Raw genomic sequence first — 27,149 nt, forward strand, 5'->3', positions numbered from 1 at the left:
AATTCGGGGTTCCACAGAGGTTGGCGGATCATGGATCTGCTCCAAGGAACCCCCTGGTTCCTTTAAATAATAATACTTTTTAAAATGGGGACTGCTGCTTTAAGGTGAAAAAAAAATATTACAGAAAAAAGTAAAAATACGTTGATGCATTTATATTTTTATCTGACTGAAATTATGATGGGAGCAGAACTTTTCTGCTATCCATTATTCTGTTAAGAGTTTTATGCTTCAGATCATACTTCAGTAGTATTTGATGCTTATGGAAAATATGTATACTTAATATAAGTTAACTGTAAGCACTGAAAAGTCAGAGGATGGCTTCAATTACTAATGTCAAACTCTCTTATAAATTGATGCAGAGTTAACATGGATGCAGATTAAATTTTGGAAGCACAGTATTAATTAGTACAGGCAATCTGTGAGCAGGAGTACTGGGGCAAGTTACTACTGTAGGCAGAAGGATATTAAGACACTTTAATAAGGAGAAGGGTATCCACAGCATAGAGAACAGTCACAAAGACATCTGCATACCAACTTGGTCGGAGGGAACTCCCTGACTTGGATGGCTTGTGTAAATTGTGGCCAGGACTGCTTATGGATGAGGATTGGGTATTCGTACAAATGACAAACACACCCCTGTAAAAATGGGCATTTAAATGGGCATTTTTCCTAAAGTAAGAAATTACAGAGATAAGTTAAAACAATAAACAAATAATAATTATTGTCCAACTACGTTGAACACTTTTAAGTGTTCTATATTTTAATCGCAGATCAACATATAATACATATTACAATAATCCATTAATACTATAAAATTAAACTGATTTTAAACTATTGTTTTGTAGCTAGGATATATGTTTCTGTACAGTGCTATGGGCATAATCTTCATACAGTTGCCTATTGCCTCAATATTTCATCACTCCAGAAATTAAGTGTGGTGAAGAATAAGTGAAACAAACAGGGAAATCCCATTGTCTCATCATTTCTGGTTGGGTTACCTTTACATTCTACACTCGTTTGTCTAGAACTGCTGCAGTAAAGCTTGAAATTCATCTTACCCTTAGTGCCATGTTTAACATACTCTGTGATTGCTTTGTCTGTTTTTTTTCACAACTTGCCCCAAAAAAGGACTAAGCATCAAAAACCTCTTCACCCTATTCAGTAAATGGTGACTAAGTAGCTAAAGTTGCTTCATGACTATCGAATCAGTGCATGAAAATTTTTCCTGACATCAATTCTTGTGGTGTTCCATTAACTCTGTAGAGCCGCAATAAGGCAATCACAGCCCTCCTACACTATTTGTTTTCCGGCTATGATATATGATATAATTATTAAACTCTTAGGTCCTGGGATTGCTAAATTATTTTTTTAATGATCAGGCCATTTGGAAAACTATTCAAAGAGGACTGCTATACTACAATGGCATTAATTTAGAATACTTGTATTCCATTTATCTCTATGGTCTGTTTTATTTTAAAGCTCCATCAAGTGCACCAGAAAACCTAGATGTGGCACCACTGAATGGCAAAGGAACGTCTGTCACTGCCATATGGGACCCACTTTCAGATTCTAACGGCCGAATAAAAGGTATAGAGGTTATCAATGTATATTTACATGTAATGTGCACTGAAGCTTTTGGCGTTGCTATTTTGTACTTTTGTGGTTGTAGTACTGGCATTCTATTGTGACTACAACATGAATTGCATTAGTGTTGACACTAGCACCATTTCTTTGGGATTAGGAATAGATGGAATTTTGGCCTATATTTACTAAACTATGTCACAGACATCTTCTGGCTCCAGTGAATGGGCCAGAAAGTATCTTCCAGCCGCAGAAGGTGCTTTATTATATTGCACAGCTTAGTAAATAAGAACTATTGTGCTGGTGCAGAAGGTCATCGATGTCATGTGTCCCAGAGCATATTAGACCATTTTATTTTAAAATGAGTCAAGTCTCATTTTAGAGCATATCAAAGTAGTAAATGCAGCAGATCGGCACAAATAGCAGAATTGTGCTAGTTGTGCTAATGTAAGTATTTTTATCAAGTAAGCATAGTCTCTTATGCCCAAAGAAGCGGAAGGTAAATGGAAAAGTAAGCACATCCCAACCATATTTTTAACCATATTTTTAACCATATTTTTAACCATGTTTTTAATATATTACAGCAAGATTTAAAAAAAAAAAAATGTCTGTCTTTGTGTTTAAGACCAAATCATATAAATAACAATAATAGTGCTAATAATAAAAAAAATAATATATTTGATAACATAATATAAATGTAACACACTTTACTGACCCATAACAAGTGCCGTTGTACCAATTACAGATTTTCTATTAATGCTACTGCTGATCTTCAGATGGTGGTAGCAATAGAGCGCTAAAAATTATCCAGATGATACTCCTGATTAAGCAATATACTGTACCAGGGAAAGGTCAGAGAAGATTGCCAAACCATGTAGACAGATACTCTCAGCCCATATTTATGCATTTGGAGCCAGATGTTCTGTGAAATAATTTCAGAATTTGGCAGCCGATGTGTAACAGTGTTGAGACTAAGGAACATTCACAGCCATTGACCTGAATGTATTACAATGCGCATAACCACCATAGATACCAACACCATATAGAAATGGAGGTGAAGAAACGCACCTACCAGCGTTTCAACTGTAAGGACTTTATCACCTTTTTGACCTTGATAAAGTCCTTACGGACGAAACGTGTATGTGCGTTTCTTCACCCCCCATTGTGAGCTATACTTAATAAACTCATTTATATTTGGAGTTGACCTGGAATCATTATTTTTTCATCCTGGCTGTGCGCCTGCTTCTAAACTGAATCTTTTCATGTAAGCTAACATAGTATAATGGTCAAGAAGTTATACACCTAATTAAACTTGCTAGGCCCAGAACCTGTTATGTATACAAGGTTACTACGGTGTGATATTGAATACAGAATCGGCATATAATAATAAACAACCATACCTGTTATTATGAGAAATGTGAGAATCGGTCCCAGTTTGCTTTGTGAACGTTCACTCAACTTTGAAAGAAATTCACTAACTACAAAATGTTGAGGCAAAAGCTATTTGTTGATTCACAGATTTTAAAACCAGCACTTCTCTATTTATTCATGCAAACATTTGCAAAGTTTGCCAAAATGTACCAAACTTTTTTTTTTTTTTATAAAATATTTGAGTATGAAGATACTGTCCAAGATATTTACGGTTGGTGATTTCTGGCTAAGTTTCAAAGCATTGCACATTTTTTTGCAAACTGTGAACATCCAAAATGTGCAAACTTGCCTGAAGGTTTCATCCATCTTACTATGAATGTATTTATTTCTAATGTACATCTGAAAGTTCATCATTGTATTTTTATGCCAAATGTTTTCAGAATACATCTTATCATATACTCCTGCACTGAAACCATTCGGGGGAAAATCCACCACCTACCCTGGAAGCACCACATCTGCTATAATTGATGATCTCCAGCCAGGAGAACGTTACATTTTCAAAATCCGTGCAGCAAACAGGCGAGGCCAGGGACCTCAGTCTAAAGCTTTTACAGTTATCATGCCAGTGGGTAAGCAGAGTATGGTTTGCCCTACTGTATACAGTATGTTCTCACTATTATGTCATGCTTTTTTTTTTTTATTGTTCGGTTCATTGCAATACAAGCTGTTCTACAAAACCACTTGCACTGGTTGTTATATAGCTCATGAAAATAAAAGGCACAGTTAACTTCTGTTTGATTAGAAACGGGTGCTGAATGCTTAAGGGGAGTTTTATAGCCAATTATGTAAGAATACACGCGATTCAATCTCCTTTTGAGTCCATATGTAAATAACTAATAACCTTTTGCACTATTACTACGTATATATTTTAGCTACTGTTCTTTAGTATTTTCACCACATGTATGTTTGACTCTATAAAAGGAGGTAGAGGAACAACACTTATAAATATCACATAATGGGTCCAGCTGGGTACACAGAGTTGTTTCTCCCTTGGTGGAAAGAAAAAGCAGTATACAAATGTATGGAGATCTGCAGCACTATTAAAATGAATCGCAAAAATAAATCCAATACAATAGAGTATATATATATGTATATATATATATATATATAAAATGTATAAAAATAAAATATATATATAGTGAATAAATGAGAACAAGGCACTCCGTCAGGTAGATATAGGTGGGTGCTAAGCCTATATAAATCAAATAGCCTATACGATACCGTGTGAGCAGATATCAGAGGCAGCACTCCAGAAGATAGTCAAAAAAATGGTATTTAATGTGACATATAAACCAACGTTTTGGTCCTCCACACGGGACCTTTCTCAAGGTGATGAACAAACAGAGTGAGTCATAACACATATATATACCCTAAACAACCAAAGCAATTAGGTGCAACACATGATGTAATGTATTAATCACTTACATGCTGTATACAGGAGCTGCCCAAAGGCACCAGGCTGTCAGATGACAGTGAGAACGCTGTAGCACTCCTGCCACGTAGGCAGTGTTAACTGCGCATGTGTGTGTGAGGAGTTGAAGTGTCAGAGTGCTGAGACTCCTGTCACATGGTGCCGAGCCAGTGGAGGGCGCATCTAGGCAATGGGAATAGTTACTGCGCATGTGTGAGCATAGCGCTGTAGCAAGGAAAGCTTGGATCGTGAAGACCCATAGATTAGCCATTGCGCATGCGCGAACCGCCTGTAAATAAATAAATAAATAATGCGGAACTGTGCGCGATCACCAGGTGATGCACTTAGGCTCATGCTGGCACATGAAGTGTGTGATGGGAGACCCTAGCATATGCCAGAACTATGTAGAGCCAACCTGTGTCAAAAACATGAGTGCTGTTACCCATGTATGTGGCCTCATGGAGAACTTATTAAGAACAGTAAGGGAGCCAATGCGCATGTGCAAACTGACAGTGATAATTCAATGAATAATAGATGGATCAAAACACTTAAAAAAAAGTCTGCTCTCTGCTAATACAAATAATGACAGTGGGACCAGGCAAAGCACACCCATAATGATGACCCATAGTGAATTGATAAGCTGTGTAACAGCAAGACTATGTACCAGAAGGTAGAGTCTGATGCACTGCATCATGTAAGCAAAGCTGCCAGCATAGAATGTGTAGTAGCATAAGCTAATGTATAAATGGGCTATCAAAAAAGAGGACGTGACTTGGCCCCTGCACAAATATCAGCATGAAAAAATGTTGCACCAACAAAAAACACCAATGTAACAGTGCAATACAGTGATACCCAATACATGTGAACATATAAACTGAGATGAGCTGACGCATTAGTAATATGCATACATTTGTATGTACTGTGTTAGACCAGCACCATCAATATGTGGATGGACCTGTGTATTAATAAATTACACCAACTTGCCTGATAACGTCTAAATAACATCAATAAATGGGTAAAGTGTAGAATAAGCCTTCTGAGATAAACATTATCATATGAGGCATGACAACTGTCATAAACAAAATCGTAACAATATATGACGGTGGCAATCGTGGTGTCTATTGCCTATGAAAAGTAATTAGTGTCATAGCATAAAGACAACTGCTGCATCAATGAGGTGTATAAACATTAATTGGTGGTGATAACCAATGCGTAGTGACAGAATAAATCCTGTAGGATTGAGTGATAATGTGTAAGGCCGCAATAAGTAATGCAAGCCCCATTCAGTAGTTAGCTGATCTGAGGACAAAGAGATACATGAAGCAGCTAAGTCATTGATAAAAAGCAACTAGGTCCAGATTGGGCTCCGTGACTGTCATGATGGATAGCTCAAAGGAAACAGCTCAGCGACAAGTCTTCATTCAGTCCGCGTGGACTTAATGTGTCCAATTTGTAGATAGTCCGGGCCTCCAATTGAAGGAGAGCTTTGTTGCGGTCCCCACCCCTGGGGGACAGTTGAATTTGTGCAATAGGCATACACCGTAGAGTAGCGAGACTGTGCTGTTTTTCTTTAAAGTGACGAGCCACCGGTTGTTGTGTGAGGTCTTCCTTATTGTCGGTGTCTGCCAAGGCCTTCCTGATTGCAGACCGATGTAAACTGAGGCGTTCCTTAAGCATCCTAATGGTCTTGCCAATGTAGTACAGCCCACAAGGGCACCGGATGAAATACACCACGTATTTAGAGTCACAATTCATGAAGTCCTTGATGTAAATACGATGTCCATGATGTGGATGTGGGTAACTTTTGCCAAGCACCATATACTGGCAGTTGACACATCCTCGGCATTTATGCACTCCAACTGGTCTAGTCAACCAGGTCTGTTTCTTGCTGTATTTTGAGCGTGGGTCGGCCTGTGTTAGCAAGTCTCCCAAATTGCGACCTCTGCGGTAGCAGAACCGGGGAGGGTCCTTGAAATACTGTCCAATTTGCTTATCCTTGGCCAAAATGTCGATGTGTTGCAAGATACTGCGTCTGATGAAACCTGACGCTGTTGTGTAAGTGCTTTTAATATTAAAGCGGTTGTCAATTGTCTTCTTATCTTGCGGTTTTAGCAAGGTGCTTCTTTGGATCCCTCTTGCCTTTTCCAGTGCCATTGTCACCTCTGCCCGGTCGTAGCCACGTTCCAGGAAGGATTTCTTCATGTCTTCCAGTGCTGCCTCTAGCCTTGATGGTTCACTAGTGACTCTGATTACCCTCAAAAATTGTGAGAAGGGTAATCCTTGCTTCATTGGTGCCGGATGGTGGCTGGTTGCCAATAGTAATGTATTTTTGTCTGTTGATTTGCGGAACAGCCTCGTTGCTAAATGACCATTTTCTTTGTACACAATAGTGTCTAGAAAGGCTACCTCAGTGGTGCTAAAACATAATGTGAATCGTATGGTAGTAGGTAAATGGTTGAGTGTATCTACAAATGTGAGTAACTCTGCCTCAGTGCCAGACCAAACCAAAAACAAATCGTCTATGTAGCGAAAAAACTGGACCAGATATTTACTGTACATTGGATTGTTGTAAAAATGTTCACATTCATTGGAGTCCATGAATAGATTGGCATACGATGGAGCCATGTTGGACCCCATTGCAGTGCCAATAAGCTGCAGGAAAAAATCATTTTCAAACTTAAAATAATTTTTATGCAGGATAACGTCCATTAATAACAGCAAAAAATCGGGTGGAGGGCCAGCATGTGCAGTAAAGCTCATTAAATGTTCTCTGCTTGCTTGAATGCCATCATTGTGATTAATGTTGGTATACAGGCTTGCAACATCCATTGTTGCCAAAATGTGGTCATCAGTAATGTGTGTCAGAGTGGCTAATTGATTAATGAAATCAGTGGTGTCTTTGATATAAGATTTCATTTTGAAGACCATTGGTTGCAGAAAAAAGTCCACAAATTGTGAAAGTGGATGTGTCAATGAGCCACGTGCTGAAATAATCGGCCTACCGGGAGGTGCTGTGATGGATTTATGTATTTTAGGAAGAATGTAAATGACTGGAATGATTGGATGGGATTGTTTAAGAAATGTACTTGTCTCCTCAGAGATCCATCTATTTGAGAGGCCAAGATCAATAATAGTATCAATCTCCCTTTTGTAGTTTAGTGTGGGATCTGAAGGCAACAGTTTGTAATGTGTGGTAACGCTTAATTGATTGCCAATTTCTTGTTTGTAATAACGGTAAGGCATAACCACAACACCACCCCCTTTATCAGCTGATCTTATAATGATATCAGTATTTGAGCTGAGTGACTTGATGGCCAGATGTTCTTCCCTAGAAAGATTTGAATAACTGGTTTGTAGTGTTTTAATTTGGCTCTGGTATCAAGTCCCACTAGGTGCATGAATGTGTGAATGCTGTGGTTATGTGTCTGGGGATCGAAAATACTGCTTGGTTTGAATTTATGCAACTGTTTGCTTGTGTCACTCTCAGTGGGATCTGATGGTATTTTACTGAAAAAGTCTTTTAGTTTTAATTGTCTATTAAGACGGTATAGATCGATTTCCCAAGAAAAGGGATCTTGTTTATACGTGGGAACAAACGTGAGACCCTTTGTGAGGAGACTAAGTTCAGCAGGTTTGAGAAGATGCTCAGACATGTTGAACACTACACACTCTACGTTGTGTACTTGTTCTGACCTCTGGACGTTGTTTGCCGTAACGGATACCTTGTGCTTGTGTCCGCCCCTCCTGGTTTTGTGCCTGTTTTGGGAATGGGGGGGTGGCGGTTTGCCTAGTCCTAAAAAAGACTGAGGACCCGCTACTGCACCTTCTGCACTATCTGATTGATCAGTGTCACTGGTGTTGCAAGTGCCACTAGTGGCCGTGGTTTTCTTATGTTTTGAAAAAAACCTTCTGGGTTTGTTTTTGGTCTGGTTTGGCTCATTAATCCCAAGCAGCCATCTATACACACGTCTGTCAGAATAATCTGCTTTGACAATTTTAAGTTTCTCCCTTTTGTATTTTATCAGATTGTCCCTATATGCATCAATGGTATTCTGGATTTTATCCTGCCAATCAGTAGATGTGTCAGTGTCTAATGTGCCACCATACTCTTTAGTGATTGTTTCTATATTGCTTTTGATCTTTGTCAGCTCCTTGCTTGACTGCTCAATGACCAAAATCATTAAGTCAAAAGAGCATTTGTTTAAAATCCCTATCCACTTTTTGCAGGATAGATCCTGAGGACATACAGGATTCAATCATTGACTGTATTACTTTGTGCGACTATTGAAACATTTCCTTTGGTGACTTATGGAGTATACTGATGATGTGACTGGCATATTCACGGGTATCTCAGATACAGTGAGTTTTTCTGATACTGAGATTGCTCAGATCAGGTACACTGATGACATACAAGCGGTGTTTGGACCAGATAAACCATCGGATGTATTTAATGATTTGATCAAATTAAAGAAAAAAGAGGTTGATTTCTATTTGCATAGTGTTACCATCTCTCACTACCATAAAGAAGGTCTTATCCCTAGGGGATCAATCCTGCAAAAAGTGGATAGGGATTTTAAACAAATGCTCTTTTGACTTAATGATTTTGGTCATTGAGCAGTCAAGCAAGGAGCTGACAAAGATCAAAAGCAATATAGAAACAATCACTAAAGAGTATGGTGGCACATTAGACACTGACACATCTACTGATTGGCAGGATAAAAACCAGAATACCATTGATGCATATAGGGACAATCTGATAAAATACAAAAGGGAGAAACTTAAAATTGTCAAAGCAGATTATTCTGACAGACGTGTGTATAGATGGCTGCTTGGGATTAATGAGCCAAACCAGACCAAAAACAAACCCAGAAGGTTTTTTTCAAAACATAAGAAAACCACGGCCACTAGTGGCACTTGCAACACCAGTGACACTGATCAATCAGATAGTGCAGAAGGTGCAGTAGCGGGTCCTCAGTCTTTTTTAGGACTAGGCAAACCGCCACCCCCCCCATTCCCAAAACAGGCACAAAACCAGGAGGGGCGGACACAAGCACAAGGTATCCGTTACGGCAAACAACGTCCAGAGGTCAGAACAAGTACACAACGTAGAGTGTGTAGTGTTCAACATGTCTGAGCATCTTCTCAAACCTGCTGAACTTAGTCTCCTCACAAAGGGTCTCACGTTTGTTCCCACGTATAAACAAGATCCCTTTTCTTGGGAAATCGATCTATACCGTCTTAATAGACAATTAAAACTAAAAGACTTTTTCAGTAAAATACCATCAGATCCCACTGAGAGTGACACAAGCAAACAGTTGCATAAATTCAAACCAAGCAGTATTTTCGATCCCCAGACACATAACCACAGCATTCACACATTCATGCACCTAGTGGGACTTGATACCAGAGCCAAATTAAAACACTACAAACCAGTTATTCAAATCTTTCTAGGGAAGAACATCTGGCCATCAAGTCACTCAGCTCAAATACTGATATCATTATAAGATCAGCTGATAAAGGGGGTGGTGTTGTGGTTATGCCTTACAGTTATTACAAACAAGAAATTGGCAATCAATTAAGCGTTACCACACATTACAAACTGTTGCCTTCAGATCCCACACTAAACTACAAAAGGGAGATTGATACTATTATTGATCTTGGCCTCTCAAATAGATGGATCTCTGAGGAGACAAGTAAATTTCTTAAACAATCCCATCCAATCATTCCAGTCATTTACATTCTTCCTAAAATACATAAATCCATCACAGCACCTCCCGGTAGGCCGATTATTTCAGCACGTGGCTCATTGACACATCCACTTTCACAATTTGTGGACTTTTTTCTGCAACCAATGGTCTTCAAAATGAAATCTTATATCAAAGACACCACTGATTTCATTAATCAATTAGCCACTCTGACACACATTACTGATGACCACATTTTGGCAACAATGGATGTTGCAAGCCTGTATACCAACATTAATCACAATGATGGCATTCAAGCAAGCAGAGAACATTTAATGAGCTTTACTGCACATGCTGGCCCTCCACCCGATTTTTTGCTGTTATTAATGGACGTTATCCTGCATAAAAATTATTTTAAGTTTGAAAATGATTTTTTCCTGCAGCTTATTGGCACTGCAATGGGGTCCAACATGGCCCCATCGTATGCCAATCTATTCATGGACTCCTATGAATGTGAACATTTTTACAACAATCCAATGTACAGTAAATATCTGGTCCAGTTTTTTCGCTACATAGACGATTTGTTTTTGGTTTGGTCTGGCACTGAGGCAGAGTTACTCACATTTGTAGATACACTCAACCATTTACCTACTACCATACGATTCACATTATGTTTTAGCATCACTGAGGTAGCCTTTCTAGACACTATTGTGTACAAAGAAAATGGTCATTTAGCAACGAGGCTGTTCCGCAAATCAACAGACAAAAATACATTACTATTGGCAACCAGCCACCATCCGGCACCAATGAAGCAAGGATTACCCTTCTCACAATTTTTGAGGGTAATCAGAGTCACTAGTGAACCATCAAGGCTAGAGGCAGCACTGGAAGACATGAAGAAATCCTTCCTGGAACGTGGCTACGACCGGGCAGAGGTGACAATGGCACTGGAAAAGGCAAGAGGGATCCAAAGAAGCACCTTGCTAAAACCGCAAGATAAGAAGACAAGTGACAACCGCTTTAATATTAAAAGCACTTACACAACAGCGTCAGGTTTCATCAGACGCAGTATCTTGCAACACATCGACATTTTGTCCAAGGATAAGCAAATTGGACAGTATTTCAAGGACCCTCCCCGGTTCTGCTACCGCAGAGGTCGCAATTTGGGAGACTTGCTAACACAGGCCGACCCACGCTCAAAATACAGCAAGAAACAGACCTGGTTGACTAGACCAGTTGGAGTGCATAAATGCCGAGGATGTGTCAACTGCCAGTATATGGTGCTTGGCAAAAGTTACCCACATCCACATCATGGACATTGTATTTACATCAAGGACTTCATGAATTGTGACTCTAAATACGTGGTGTATTTCATCCGGTGCCCTTGTGGGCTGTACTACATTGGCAAGACCATTAGGATGCTTAAGGAACGCCTCAGTTTACATCGGTCTGCAATCAGGAAGGCCTTGGCAGACACCCACAATAAGGAAGACCTCACACAACAACCGGTGGCTCGTCACTTTAAAAAAAAACAGCACAGTCTCGCTACTCTACGGTGTATGCCTATTGCACAAATTCAACTGTCCCCCAGGGGTGGGGACCGCAACAAAGCTCTCCTTCAATTGGAGGCCCGGACTATCTACAAATTGGACACATTAAGTCCACGCGGACTGAATGAAGACTTGTCGCTGAGCTGTTTCCTTTGAGCTATCCATCATGACAGTCACGGAGCCCAATCTGGACCTAGTTGCTTTTTATCAATGACTTAGCTGCTTCATGTATCTCTTTGTCCTCAGATCAGCTAACTACTGAATGGGGCTTGCATTACTTATTGCGGCCTCACACATTATCACTCAATCCTACAGGATTTATTCTGTCTCAACGCATTGGTTATCACCACCAATTAATGTTTATACACCTCATTGATGCAGCAGTTGTCTTTATGCTATGACACTAATTACTTTTCATAGGCAATAGACACCACGATTGCCACCGTCATATATTGTTACGATTTTGTTTATGACAGTTGTCATGCCTCATATGATAATGTTTATCTCAGAAGGCTTATTCTACACTTTACCCATTTATTGATGTTATTTAGACGTTATCAGGCAAGTTGGTGTAATTTATTAATACACAGGTCCATCCACATATTGATGGTGCTGGTCTAACACAGTACATACAAATGTATGCATATTACTAATGCGTCAGCTCATCTCAGTTTATATGTTCACATGTATTGGGTATCACTGTATTGCACTGTTACATTGGTGTTTTTTGTTGGTGCAACATTTTTTCATGCTGATATTTGTGCAGGGGCCAAGTCACGTCCTCTTTTTTGATAGCCCATTTATACATTAGCTTATGCTACTACACATTCTATGCTGGCAGCTTTGCTTACATGATGCAGTGCATCAGACTCTACCTTCTGGTACATAGTCTTGCTGTTACACAGCTTATCAATTCACTATGGGTCATCATTTTGGGTGTGCTTTGCCTGGTCCCACTGTCATTATTTGTATTAGCAGAGAGCAGACTTTTTTTAAGTGTTTTGATCCATCTATTATTCATTGAATTATCACTGTCAGTTTGCACATGCGCATTGGCTCCCTTACTGTTCTTAATAAGTTCTCCATGAGGCCACATACATGGGTAACAGCACTCATGTTTTTGACACAGGTTGGCTCTACATAGTTCTGGCATATGCTAGGGTCTCCCATCACACACTTCATGTGCCAGCATGAGCCTAAGCGCATCACCTGGTGATCGCGCACAGTTCCGCATTATTTATTTATTTACAGGCGGTTCGCGCATGCGCAATGGCTAATCTATGGGTCTTCACGATCCAAGCTTTCCCTGCTACAGCGCTATGCTCACACATGCGCAGTAACTATTCCCATTGCCTAGATGCGCCCTCCACTGGCTCGGCACCATGTGACAGGAGTCTCAGCACTCTGACACTTCAACTCCTCACACACACATGCGCAGTTAACACTGCCTACGTGGCAGGAGTGCTACAGCGTTCTCACTGTCATCTGACAGCCTGGTGCCTTTGGGCAGCTCCTGTATACAGCATGTAAGTGATTAATACATTACATCATGTGTTGCACCTAATTGCTTTGGTTGTTTAGGGTATATATATGTGTTATGACTCACTCTGTTTGTTCATCACCTTGAGAAAGGTCCCGTGTGGAGGACCAAAACGTTGGTTTATATGTCACATTAAATACCATTTTTTTGACTATCTTCTGGAGTGCTGCCTCTGATATCTGCTCACACGGTATCGTATAGCCTATATATATATATATACAATGTATAAAAAAAATAAAAGCATTTCGTTAGCCACAGAACGGTATCGTTTATTTTATATATATATATAAAATCTCTCTCTCTCTCTCTCTCTCTCTCTCTCTCTCTCTCTCTCTCTCTCTCTCTCTCTCTCTCTCTCTCTCTCTCTCTCTCTCTCTCCACACATACCACACAATGCTTCATTTTCTAGTAACAAATACAACTGCCATTTGTCATTCTGTAGAGGCATGTTGGGTGCTCCTTTTAACATTGTGTATATGACCCGTGTCCTTTATTCCGTTGACTCCTCCAAGCACGTCAGCAAAAGTATTATCAGAGATTGGTAGCAAAAAGTAATTAGGGAATTTTATCTGACTGGTACAAAAGGCCTGTCTGCATTAAAAATAGCACAGAGCAGTAGTGTTAATTTAAAAACCATGTAGGATTTTTCATGTTTTGCTGCTTTAAATACAGTTGTATTCTGACAATCAATGCACTGCTTTTTTATCTCTTGGTTAGGAATAACCTCATATAAACAATGGTATAAATGTTAAAATATGTGGTGTAAATATAATGAATTCTTGTTTGATAACATGCAATATATATATTTATTTACTTTTTTTTTCTAGCTAGCACTACAACCAAGAATGTTCATCATCAAACTCGAACACAAGATCTGCTGAAACGAGAACACCTGAAACGGAAACCAACGGAGGATTCCCTGTCAATATTTCCTTCAAAATCTACTGCAGAAGTTACACTGCACTCTTCTCCAAAGAATAGCTTTAAAATAGCTGAAAGTCTAGAATCTAAGGATAAATTATCACGTGCAGGCATTGGCAAAACCCCTCAGAAAACAAGCAGAACAAAAATGCAATTGGAGTCTGACACTCAATCAGCTGAAGTTATTGAGGACACTTACACTACAACATCAATTCCTAAAACGTCAACACCACCTCAGAGGAGACGGACTCATCCTCTTTCAATGAATAGACCATTTAACTCTGTCTTGAACTCTGGAAGGACACCAGTCAGAACAAATCCTTTACATTTAGGACGAAAAGTAAGCGATCCTAAACATGTCCCCCCAACCGTGCCCATAGATGAAAACAATGAAGCTAAGGATCCAGAACTGGATAATTCAGACACTCATTCTGCCTCTGAAAGTAATCTGCCTTCTAAGGATATAGATAAAATACCTAATGAAAGTAGAGAAGAAGACACTGTAAGCCCACATTATGTTCCTCTAAAGAATGTGGCAACTACAAGTACTTTAAAATCATCTAAAGGTTCTGCGTTGGATTCCAGTGCCAGAGAGACTGAAACTAGAAGACATGCAGTCGACAGCGCATTTGATTTAGACGTAAGCAGTTCATTGCCAGCTTCATCGTCATCTATTCCTTTAAAAAAAGGAACAACTTCCATAAACCATGGGAAAGGTTTGAGTAGAGTACCAATTGTGCAAGGAAATGTCAGGTCATCGTCTAACTTACCTAGATCCAGTTCTGCTGTCCAGCCTGTGAAAGCAGCAAATAATGGGAACTCGCACTCCACTGGTCAAATAAAACCGAACTCTAAAATAATTCCCTCTCGTAAAGTCATCCCTGATTCAAAACAGTCGCAGTCAACTTTTCGTTCTACATATAATTCAAGAAACACTGGCCCTTTGGATGGTACCGAAGATGAGGAAAGGGAAACAGAAGATAGAAATATAAAATCAGGTTCGTTTCATATTAGCGAGAGACTTTCCACAGAACACAGCTTATCAAAAGGATCAGATCTTTCTGATACACAGAAATCTTTTCAAGATCGAAAGACTTCTACACAGCAGTCTAATACAAAGTCAAGTGCAACTTCAGATAATGTTCATGGTAAAAAGAGAGAACAGGAAGATAATGTCCCTATTGACTATAAACCAGGACCTGCCAGAGAATCTCTACTTTCTGAACATAAGAAGCTAAAGTCAACAACTAGCAGTTCTTTAAACAATGTTTCTCCTACGACTACTCTACCACAAACCACTAGCAGCTCTTATAAATCAAACATACATGATTCTAGTAAAGATTCTGATTCTAAAGGGTCGGCTTCTAATAAACAGTCCAGCTCATCATTTTCTGGAAAGTCGGCTTTATCAATATTAGAATATTACAGGAGAAGAAGTGCCCAAGTGAATTCTAATGTTGGCCATAAAATAACACTCAATGGCATTTCAAAGACTCAGTCAACTGCAACTGTTCAGACTACAACAACTACATCAACAACATTACCCCCTGCAAGTTCAGATGATAATTATGGCAGATTATTGGATGTCAAAGCTGAGAAAGGAGATTCCAACTTGAGACCAGCTTTGGTGCCTTCAAAACCCTCTTCAACTACTGATAAACATGCACGTGTTTCTGTTAAGGAACCCAAAGCAAAATCTCCACCAAGTACATCTTCTGCTACTCAAACATTCAAGAAATCTGATACAAAACGTCCTTCATCAGCTTCTATCATCTCCAAGCAAAAAACAGGATTGCTAGACACACATGATCTACCTATTAATAAAGAGATGGAGGATACAAGTGCTGAATCAGAGCGATCTAAAAAAATAATCTCTTCTAGAACCCCTGTAAAAATTAACCAACATGATTCCAGCTCCTCCAAAAAAATTACAGCTGGTCAAATTCTAAAACAGAATGTTCCTGATGAATCCTTTCACCCTAGTCTTCCGTTCTCTGCAGTGAATAAAGAAAGTAAAATTCCATCACACACTTCTCGCTTTGGCCGTGGGAAATCAGACACTGCTGACCAACATCTTGATGCCTATGATGAAGAAACAGAGCACTCTGAGGAAAAACAAATACAAGCTGCATTTCCCAAGCATACATCTTCAATATCAACCACTTCATCTAAATTAGGTTCTGCCTTGCCTCTTCCAAAAGTCAAACCAGTTGGTCCCCAAGCTAAGAATACAGAGGGAAAATACCAAAGTAGTAATGAGCCCATCTCACCTTCAGGATCATCACGTTTATATTTGCCAACTAATAGAAATATTGGCTTTAGAAGAACATCTACAGGTAAGCGGGAATACTATCCATCAGCCTCACAATCAGGTGGTGATGATGAATTTGTGCAACCAGACGATAGCTCTGATAATGAGAAAGATAAACATAGCCAGCACACAGCAAAAGTCTTATCTGGAAAAGAATCCTCCACTCTGTCCAGGACATCTCATGCTTCAGAGCATACAGCAAGCTCTAGACTGCCTAGCAGGACCACAACACAGAGGGAAAGGAAAGTCATCAAACCACATGTTTCAACTTCAGAAGCTGAGCATCATATCAAAGATGTTTCTGATTCTCTGTCAAAATCACAGCTTTCAGCTACAAGTCTTGAGGATGTTGATAAAGATTCTGTGAAATTTCTCCAATCGAGAAAAGAGGAAAGACCCACTTCATCTTCAAGGACAAGATTGTCTTCATTCTCTACCTCTGTTGGATCTAAAAACAGAAACTTTAATAGGAATGCTTTTGAAAAGAAAAAGCTAATGCATACCACCTTTTCTCAAGAACCATCTTCAAAACTAGATGAAGAAGAATTAAGCGCCCCTCCCACATTGAAAGAAAATGCTCCCAAATCATCAGGAATGCCTTCCTCTAATATCAATTCGAAACTCTCTACTTTGTCAAGAAAAGTAAACATTGCAGTTACAACCATTCCCACTACAACAAGTCATCCACAAAGTTCTACTCGAGTCTCGCCATACCGTCTACTTCCATTCCGCTCTAGACAATTGAATATCGGGAGATCATTATCCACTACTGTACCCTTACCAACTATTTACTCTGTGCGTAATGTGTCTCCTACCCATTCTTCATCAGCCTTACGACAGAGAATGCTAAATTCAAGACTCGGATCCCCATTGCGAAGGCAATTTACAAGGCCTTCCTATAGACAAGGTAACAAAGTCTGACTTTTTTATATATAAAAATCTGGGGGCGTGTATATGTCGATGCATATGTGTTTGCAATAAGATACCTATAATGACCACTCTAAAAAAGATATACTTGTATGAGTGTGAAACCCCCTTAGTTTGTCCATGAGTCCTTATTTGCTGAATAGAAACAGCCTAGTTTGCTGTTTTCCTTGGGGTTTTTTGTTGCTGTTTCAATGTAAACGTAGACCGCTCAGCATCAGGTAACATACATGTTTGCCACTGAAATAGGAATGCTATGGGTCTTTTTTTGTTATTGGTGGGTTAGCAGGGATTCATCCTAGTCGAACAGAGTTAATTTCAGCTCTGGGGACCCCTGCTCCCTGAGATACTTATCTCTGTAGGTATGCTGGTAGCTGCCCCAGCTGGGTAAACCGTATGGAGACTTAAATCTCCTACAGCACAAAAGCCAATAGGAAGTCGCACCATCATCAGTAGCTGCTTCCTATTGGCCTGTGTGATGCTGAGAATTTAAACCTCTTTTAAAATCTGACAGTACTTACAGAGGTAAGTGTCTCGGCAAGCAAGGGCCCTGGAGTGGACATTAATGCTGTTCCACTCTGGAGACCCCCTGGTGTTTGAAAAAGGCTTCAAAGAGTAATTACAACTCTCAAATTGGTATTGTACTTGGGTTAAATCTGTGACATAAAAAATTATCTAAAATGATTGATCTTAGTACAAGTAATAATATGTTGGATAAATGGACACGACATGTATACCACATAAATCACAAAGTGTATTGCTATGTATGTTGGTTGATATTTTTTTATTAATAAAAATTAATATAATATTTTCAGATTTCTTCAGGTTATAGTTACAATTTAAAGTCTGTAACTTAATGTTATTACACAAAGATGTAGAAAAAAAAACCCCATGATAAATGGATAAAAAAAAAGATAGATTAAGATTTGGCTGGGACTAGTGGTGGAGCTGTGAGTGAGGAGCACGCATGCAGCTGGGTAATGGTTAGAAGGGGAAGTTCTGAGCTGACCCACCCCCATAGATTTGCCTTTTTGAGTGAAGATATTGGAAGTGTCAGGGCAGGACTGACAAGGCTGGAGGAGACTGATTCCTCATGCAGCCAATGGAATAGTTCCTCCAGCACAGAGGGGACTCGGGATACTCAGAGACCAATGAAGATTGTGGTGTTAAGGACAACATAATTAGGAAAGTAGATAGGGAAATCTGTTGCCATGACCACATGAACTGAACAGTTTGTTGTCTCTCGGGTTCGGCACATTGTGGATTGGGTAGACAGATTGTTGGGAGGGGCTGGGACTGACCCGGCGGTCTTGGTACACATGGGCACCAATGACAGAGAAATATGGAGGGTCCTATAGAATGATTTCAGGGATCTAGGCCAAAAACTTAAGGCAGGGACCGCCAAGGTAGTATTTTCTAAAATACTACCAGTGCCAATGCGTTACCCCAAGGAGATAGTTGGAGATTAGGAAAGTTAATGCATGGCTAAGAAAGTGGTGCAGGGTTTGTTTTTTGTTTTGTTAGAGCACTGGGACTTCTTTTCTGAGAGGTACAATCTTTAGTAGGGACGGATTGCACCTCAATGAAGAGGGATGTTCTGTGCTAGGGAGGAGAATGCTATAAAGCTTGGAGGAGATTTTAAATTAGGATGGAGGGGGGAGTGGAATGAAACAGATAACAAACTAAATAGAATAGATGCAGAAGGGGAAATAGCAAGGGTTTATGGAGGTAGAATGGGTGCAAGTGCGAGTTTGACAAGCAGCGAGACACCCATAGTAAATACAGATAATACTAGAAAACTTCTAAAGACTAAATCCAATTGGCGTAGAAAGGCATGAGCAGATAAGATAATAGTTAAAACCAGAGACAGAACATGAAACACAGACAGAGCTCAGTGCACATCCAGTGAAACGTATACACGGTACAGTGCCTAAATATATATATATATATATATATATATATATATATATATATATATATATATATATATATATATAGATATCTATTAAATAAAATGGTCTTATAGTTCAAAGACCATTTTATTTAATAGATATCTATACATATATATTTAGGCACTTTTACCGTGTATAAGTTTCACTGGATGTGCACTGAGCTCTGTCTGTGTTTCATGTTCTGTCTCTGGTTTTAAATATATATTGCCATGCTCAGTAGCACTCCTCTGTGACACATATGCTTATATATATGTTGTGGTTATTTTGGGGGTGCAATATGAGCTTGCAGGTGTCCTGTATGTTTTACAGATAAGATAATAGTACAGACTGAAAAAAAACTTAAATGCATGCTTGCTAATGCAAGAAGCTTGACAGATAAAATGGGGGAGCTTGAATTTATAGCTACAAGGGAGCAGTGTGATGATATAGGCATTACTGAAACATGGTGGGATGAAACTCATGACTGGGCAGTTAATTTAGAGGATTATTCCCTTTTTCGGAACGATCGAGCAAATAGAAGAGGAAGTGGAGTATGATTATATGTTAAACCGGATCTAAAAGCTATTATAAGGGATGATATTTATGAAGGGAATTATACAAATGTAGGAACCTTGTGGCTAGAAATTAGCAGTGGAGGTAAAAATATAAAGAAAATGTTTTTAGGGATATTCAATAAACCCCCAAATATCTGTGAGATTGAGGAAGCTAAAAAATTTTGCAAATGGAGAAGGTATCAATACTAGATGTTTTGCATGTTTGCATAATGGGTGATTTTAATGATCCATTTATAGACTGGGGCAATGAGATTAGCATTACAACAAAAGGAAACATGTTTTTGGGGGTGCTTAAAGATAACAACGACCCAAATTATTGAGGAACCAACCAGGAGAGGGGCAGTACTGGATCTGGTAATATCAAAAAATGTAGAAGTAATAACAAATATTCAAGTCCTGGAACATTTGGGTAACAGTGATCATAACATGGTCTCATTTTAGTAGGGGAGGAAATGGACAAGAAGAGGAAGTCATTTAGATTCTTGTAGTCATAAGGGACGGAGACATTGTATCAGAATTATAAGGAATGTAACAAAAATTGCAAAAAGGGCAATCAAATTAGCAAATACGAATAATGAAAAAAGGATTGCAATAGAAAGTAAGGTCAACCCTAAAAAGTTATCTACGTAACTTAATAACAAAAAAATAGAAAAGTGTGAGATGGGCAGGCAGATTATTGGAGATAAGGAAAAAGCAGAGGTATTAAATAAATTATTTGCCTCTGTGTTTACCAGGGTAGAATCAATTTCAATAGTAGTGCCGCAGAAGGAAGCCACAACCTCTATGTTTTTGAACAATTGGTTAACTGAGGAAAAAGTTCAGAGGCGGCTTGATAAAATGAAAGTAAATAAGGCACCTGGCCCTGCTGGCCTGGGAAAATCTGTGGCTATCTCACAGTAACGCTGTGAGATTTCTGCAGCCAGACTAATGGCCCATTGGATTAACACAGCGGTGGTCCCTGCATTTGAATGGGACTCACGGTTTGTGAATCCTACCGGGCTGTGAGTCCCATTGAAACACAGGGACCACCGCTGTGCTAACCCGATGGGCCATTTCAGCCTGCTCTGGACTGTCTCACAAGTTACTGTGAGATAGCCACAGATTTTCCCAGGCAAGTGGTCTAATACCGGCAGCTGCATCTGTACATCCAAGAGTTCTCAAGGAGTTAAGTTCAGTAATAGTCAAACCATTACATTTAATATTCAAGGACTCCATTTCCACAGGCTCAGTACCACAAGATTGGCGTAAAGCAGATGTGGTGCCTATATTTAAAAAGGGAGCTAGATCACAAGTGGGGAATTACAGACCTGTAAGCCTGACACCAATAGTGGGGAAGCTACTTGAAGGTTTAATACGGGATAATATTCAGGATTACTTAATGGAAACAAAATTATTAGTAATAGTCAGCATGGATTTATGAAGGATGGATCATGCCAAACTAACCTTATTTGTTTATTTGAAGAGGTACAGTAAGTAGGAATTTAGACCAGGGTAATGCAGTTGATATGGTCTACCTAGATTTTGCAAAGGCTTTTGATATGGTTCCACACTAGAGGTTAGTGTACAAAATAAAGTGAATTGGACTCAGTAGAAATATTTGCACCTGAATTGAAAACTGGTTGATGGATAGACAACAGATACTGTAGTTGTCATGAATGAAACAGTTTCAGTTTGGGCTAAAGTTGTGAGTGGAGTACCTCAGGGATCGGTACTGGGACCCCTGCTTTTTAACTTTTTTTATTAATGACCTTGAGGTTGGCATTGAGAGCAAAGTCTCCATCTTTGCTGATAACACTAAACTGTGTAAGGTAGTAGAATCAGGGCCGGATGTAATTTCTCTCCAGAAGGACTTGGAAAGACTGGAAACTTGGGCAGGTAAATGGCAGATGAGGTTTAATACAGATAAATGTAAGGTTATGCATTTGGGAAACAATAATAAACAGGCGATTTACAAATTAAATGGGGATAAATTGGGGGAATCCCTGATGGAGAATGATTTAGGAGTGCTTGTTGACAGCAGGTTTAGCAATAGTGCCCAAAGTCATGTAGTAGCTGCAAATGCAAACAAGATCTTATCTTGCATTAAACAGGCAATGGATGAAAGGGAAGTAAACATAATTATGCCCATCTATTAAGTATTAGTAAGATCACACCTTGAACATGGAGTACAATTTTGGGCACCAGTCCTTAGAAAATACATTTTGGATCTAAATAAAGTGCAGAGAAGTGCCACCAAATTAATAAAGGTGATGGATAATCTGATTTATGAGGAGAAGCTAGTTAATTTAAATTTGTTTACATTAGAAAAGAGGTGGCTAATAAGAGGGGTATGATAAAAATATACAAATATATTCGGAGACAGTATAAGGAGCTTTCAAAAGAACTATTCATCCCAAGGGCAGTACAAAGGACACGGGTCATCCCTTAAGGTTGGAGGAAATAAGATTTCTTCAGCATCAAAGGAAAGGGTTCTTTACAGTAAGGGCAGTTAAAATGTGGAATTCATTGCCCATGGAGTCTGTGGTGGCAGATAGAAAAGATATGTTAAAAAAAAAAAGGTTGGACATCTTTTTTAGAAATTAAAGGTACACAGGGATATACAGGTAACAAATAATAAACAGAGAGAGACTTGGGGAGCTGGGATTGAGAGAGAGACTTGGGGAGTGGGGGGATTGAGATAGAGACTTGGGGAGGGAGTGAGAGAGACTTGTGAGAGAGATTTGGGGAGGGAGGGAGTGAGAGAGACTTGGGGAGAGAGGAAAGCAAGAGACTTGGGGGAGAGAGATGAAGGGGGGAGCGAGAGAACATACAAAATATTCAGAAATAAAGTTACAAATTACAAGATTGTTTAGCCTCGGTTCAAACAAAAATAAATTTGGTTGTGGTGGGAAAAGCACAGCTGGTGGATGCACACATATATAGATAGAATCATGCCTTCTTTCTATCAAAGATGGATCATTTGTTGGATAGGAACAATACTTAAAGCTAAGCTGTTATAAAATGATAATTAGAGTGTGTTACTTTATGGCTTTTAGATTGGAGATTATATTGGGGATACCTTATCTTCTATAGTGACTTAATTATCTCAACCAATTAGATGGAAAACTGTAATGTTTTAGTGGATAAAAGGTTAGAGAAGCCACAGAGACTACAGTACTAGTGCTCATGACTTCTTTGTTTGCATTGTGTTTTGCCATCAGCAAATACAGGAGGTCTCTGCGTGAGCTGCATTTCTTTGCCTGGTAACATGTCATTTAGTTCCTCCAGCAGCAATTCATTTATACATATACACGTGCATTTATCATGCAGGTAATAATGGAAGACCCAATCTGACACCAAGACTGAACATTAACGGGAATGCACCATCCAGCGGAAACCTAAATGGACAGAGGATAATCTATGGCCCTCAAGGAACAAAGTGGGTAGGGCAATCTTCTTTACAAATTCAAAACAATGTTGATATTTTGTATTAATAATCATTTTAGTTATTTTCAAGGAGAGGATAAACCTTTCACTGCTGAATGGTCTTGAAATGCACTGTTCTGTGAGGCACTGTACATCTCTTCAGCAGTGAAGGGATTAACCATGTTTGATTACAAAGATAACAATTTACCTTCTGGGTCCCTTGTTGCATGTCATTATACTGTGGCTACTACTAATCAACTCCTGGCATTACACAGTTACATGTACAGTAATTGCAAGCAGTTAAATATAACCAGCATGCAAACTACTGTAAGAAAATGAGGCCTATGCACAAAGTGCTGCAAATTGAATTGTTGGCGTACAATTGACACACTGTGCGCCTACACACTTTTTCTTTACTAAATGTGTGCCTTAAGTATCAAAAATATTTTTCTGCCATTATATTTGTGCACATTGCATGCACATAGTGCACAGATGTAAATGACATTTCCAACAAAATAATTGCATGTATGCGCTGAAAAAATCATTTGACCTGCGTCAAAATCTTTCTCCAAGTTCATAACTAAAAAAGTATTTTTATGTTGTTAGTACAGAATTAAGTTTTTATGTACTTTATAAACAAATCATTTATTTGATGCAGCGCAGGTGTTTCATTGAGTAGGTAAACAACATTTATTATTTTTACAGTATGGCTATTATAATTAATATGACACTAATATTTTTTATTTACTAACAACCAGTTATAATTAAAAAATAAACAATTCTGTTTTGATTTAAACTGTATCAATCAGATATTCAACATGATTTCAAACATAATTTCAAACAGCGAACTATGCGTCATATGTATGATGTCACATAATGACCTTCATATGTAAGACACACAGTTTATGAAGGCTTGTAACACTTTAGCACTAACATTTTGACGCACATATTTTTAAAATACGATATGTTCCTCGCACTGTACATAGCCCTTAATGTTTCACATGATAACTAATGTTTTGTAACTTATGAAAGTCTTTAGCTGCAAAAAAATGGATCCTTTCTGTCCAGAATTATCGGAACAATGTCAGAGAAAAGCAATATAGCTGCAAAAACCCGGCAAATAGACCAGGATACCAGCGTGTCAGATATTGGTTGAGACAAACTGGATCACCAAACTTCTTCACTGGGTCAACTGCAGCTTCATAGGATGAAACCCACATTCAGAGAGAAATGTAAAAATAAATAGAAGAAGCGCACGCCCCCATAGTGTGATAAAGTTGTATATTTGAATAGAAATGGTTACAAGGATCAATGTGCAACAGAGCACTGATCGAAATTGAAAATTTTAAGAATAAAAAGAATGTATCGAATCCTGCGACAGAAATAATAAGATGTTGCCCTTATTATGTCGTTAGATCAGAAGCATAGTAGCAGTGTATTTCAGATCTTCCCCGGTGGCATCTCCCAGCTCTGTATCTGATGGAATCCTGGAGCAGCATCTTTGCCTCGTTGTGTCTTGGGGGGGTTTATCTAAGCAAACTGCATAATACGTAAAAGTCCATCCCAACGTGCATCGTAGCCTAGCAACTTCATCAGGGTTACGTCATCAGTGTGCTGATCCATTAAGTAGCCATAGATACATTAAACAGGTGATACAAATTGTACTAAGAGGTTCCTAACACAGCCTACAGGAACACTAAGTGGATAATGGGCAACAAATACTGAAACGGAATGAGTAACAATATAAAACCATATATAAACACTAAAGAGGATTATAACAATACAGATACAGAATTAGAAACTTTAAAAATGGAAATAAAATAACAGAGTATCTGAATAAAAAAAGAAAAACAGCTATAGTGAATAAAACTGCAGATTGAAACATGGGTGTATATTTAGTAACCCTTTGATTACAGAAAGGGAAAAAGAGACCAAATAAAAGCCATGAAGTTTGCATATCTGTGGCATAGAAATTATCAACAATAAGACCTCCAGTTAATAGAAGTTCAACAAATATACACAAAGTCACAAATTACATAGTTACATAGTAGATGAGGTTGAAAAAAGACGTACGTCCATCAAGTTCAACCTATGCTAAATTTAGACAACAGATACTTTATCCTATATCTATACTTACTTATTGATCCAGAGGAAGGCAAACAAAAAACCCCATTAAGGGGAAAAATTAATTCCTTCCTGACTCTAAGAATTGGCAATCGGATTAATCCCTGGATCAACATCCTTCCCATGTATACTTATTTGGTATATCCCTGTATACCTTTCCCATCTAAAAAGATGTCCAACCTTTTTTTTAACAAATCTATTGTATCTACCATCACAGTCTCCATGGGTAATGAATTCCACATTTTAACTGCCCTTACTGTAAAGAACCCTTTCCTTTGTTGCTGGTGAAATTTCCTTTCCTCCAACCTTAAGGGTGATGGATTTCCTTTCCTCCAACCCGTGGGATGAATAGTTCTTTTGAAAGCTCCTTGTATTGTCCCTGAATATATTTGTATATAGTTATCATATCCCCTCTTAGACGCCTCTTTTCTAATGTAAATAAATCTAATTTAGCTAGCCTCTCCTCATAAGTTAGAATGTCCATCCCCTTTATTAATTTGGTGGCTCTTCTCTGCACTCTCTCTAGTTCCATAATGTCTTTTCTTAGGATTGGTGCCCAAAATGGTACTCCATATTCAAGGTGTGGTCTTACTAATGCTTTGTAAAGGGGCATAATTATGTTTACTTCCCTTCCATCCATTGCCCGTTTGATGCAAGATAAGATCTTGTTTGCCTTTGCAGCTACTGCATGACATTGGGCACTATTGCTAAGCCTGCTGTCTACAAGCACACCTAAATCCTTCTCCATCAAGGATTCCCCCAATATATCTCCATTTAATTTGTAAGTCGCCTTTTTATTCTTGCATCCCAAATGCATAACCTTACATTTATCTGTATTAAACCTCATTTGCCATTTACCTGCCCACGTTTCCAGTCTCTCCAAGTCCTTCTGAAGAGAAATTACATCCTGCTCTGATTCTATTACCTTACACAATTTAGTATCATCAGCAAAGATGGAGACTTTGCTCTCGATCCCAACCTCAAGGTCATTAATAAACAAGTTAAAAAGCAGGGGTCCCAGTACCGATCCTTGAGGTACTCCACTCACGACTTTAGCCCAACCTGAAAAAGTTCCATTTATGACAACCTCTGTTGTCTGTCCTTTAACCAGTTTTCAATCCAGGTGCATATATTATTACTGAGTCCAATTTTCTTTATTTTGTACACCAACCTCTTGTGTGAAACCGTATCAAAAGCCTTTGCAAAATCTAAGTAGACCACATCAACTGCATTACCCTGGTCTAAATTCCTACTTACCCCCTCAAAGAAACAAATAAGGTTAGTTTGGCAAGATCTATCCTTCATAAATCCATGCTGACTATTACTAATAATTTTGTTTTCCATTAGGTATTCCTGAATATTATCCCATATTAAAGCTTCAAATAGTTTCTCTACTATTGAAGTCAGGCTTACAGGTCTGTAATTCCCTGGGTGTGATCTAGCTCCCTTTTTAAATATAGGCACCACATCTGCTTTACGCCAATCTTGTGGTACTGAGCCTGTGGAAATGAGGTCCTTGAATATTAAATATAATGGTTTTGCTATTACTGAGCTTAACTCCTTGAGAACTCTTGGATGTATGCCATCGGGGCCAGGTGCCTTATTTACTTTAATTTTTTCAAGTCGCTTATGAACTTCTTCCTCAATTAACCAATTGTTCATTAATATGGAGGTTGTGGCTTCCTCCTGTGGCGCTACTTTTGAACTTGATTCTTCCCTGGTAAACACAGAGACAAAGAATTTGTTTAATACCTCTGCTTT

General features: G+C 38.8%; 1 protein-coding gene across 2 annotated transcripts in view; it reads left to right on the forward strand.

The window, feature by feature from the left end:
- Positions 1–27,149, forward strand: part of FNDC1 (fibronectin type III domain containing 1) — a 192,895-nt gene that overhangs the window by 92,875 nt on the left and 72,871 nt on the right. For both annotated transcript variants that reach the window (XM_075597092.1, XM_075597091.1), the window contains exons 6-9: positions 1,480–1,587; positions 3,393–3,581; positions 14,025–17,336; positions 23,169–23,281. In XM_075597092.1, the coding sequence (XP_075453207.1) occupies positions 1,480–1,587; positions 3,393–3,581; positions 14,025–17,336; positions 23,169–23,281 (3,722 nt within the window). The remainder of the gene's footprint in view (positions 1–1,479; positions 1,588–3,392; positions 3,582–14,024; positions 17,337–23,168; positions 23,282–27,149) is intronic.

This window comes from Ascaphus truei, chromosome 4, assembly GCF_040206685.1.
Source record: "Ascaphus truei isolate aAscTru1 chromosome 4, aAscTru1.hap1, whole genome shotgun sequence".
NCBI lineage: Eukaryota > Metazoa > Chordata > Amphibia > Anura > Ascaphidae > Ascaphus > Ascaphus truei.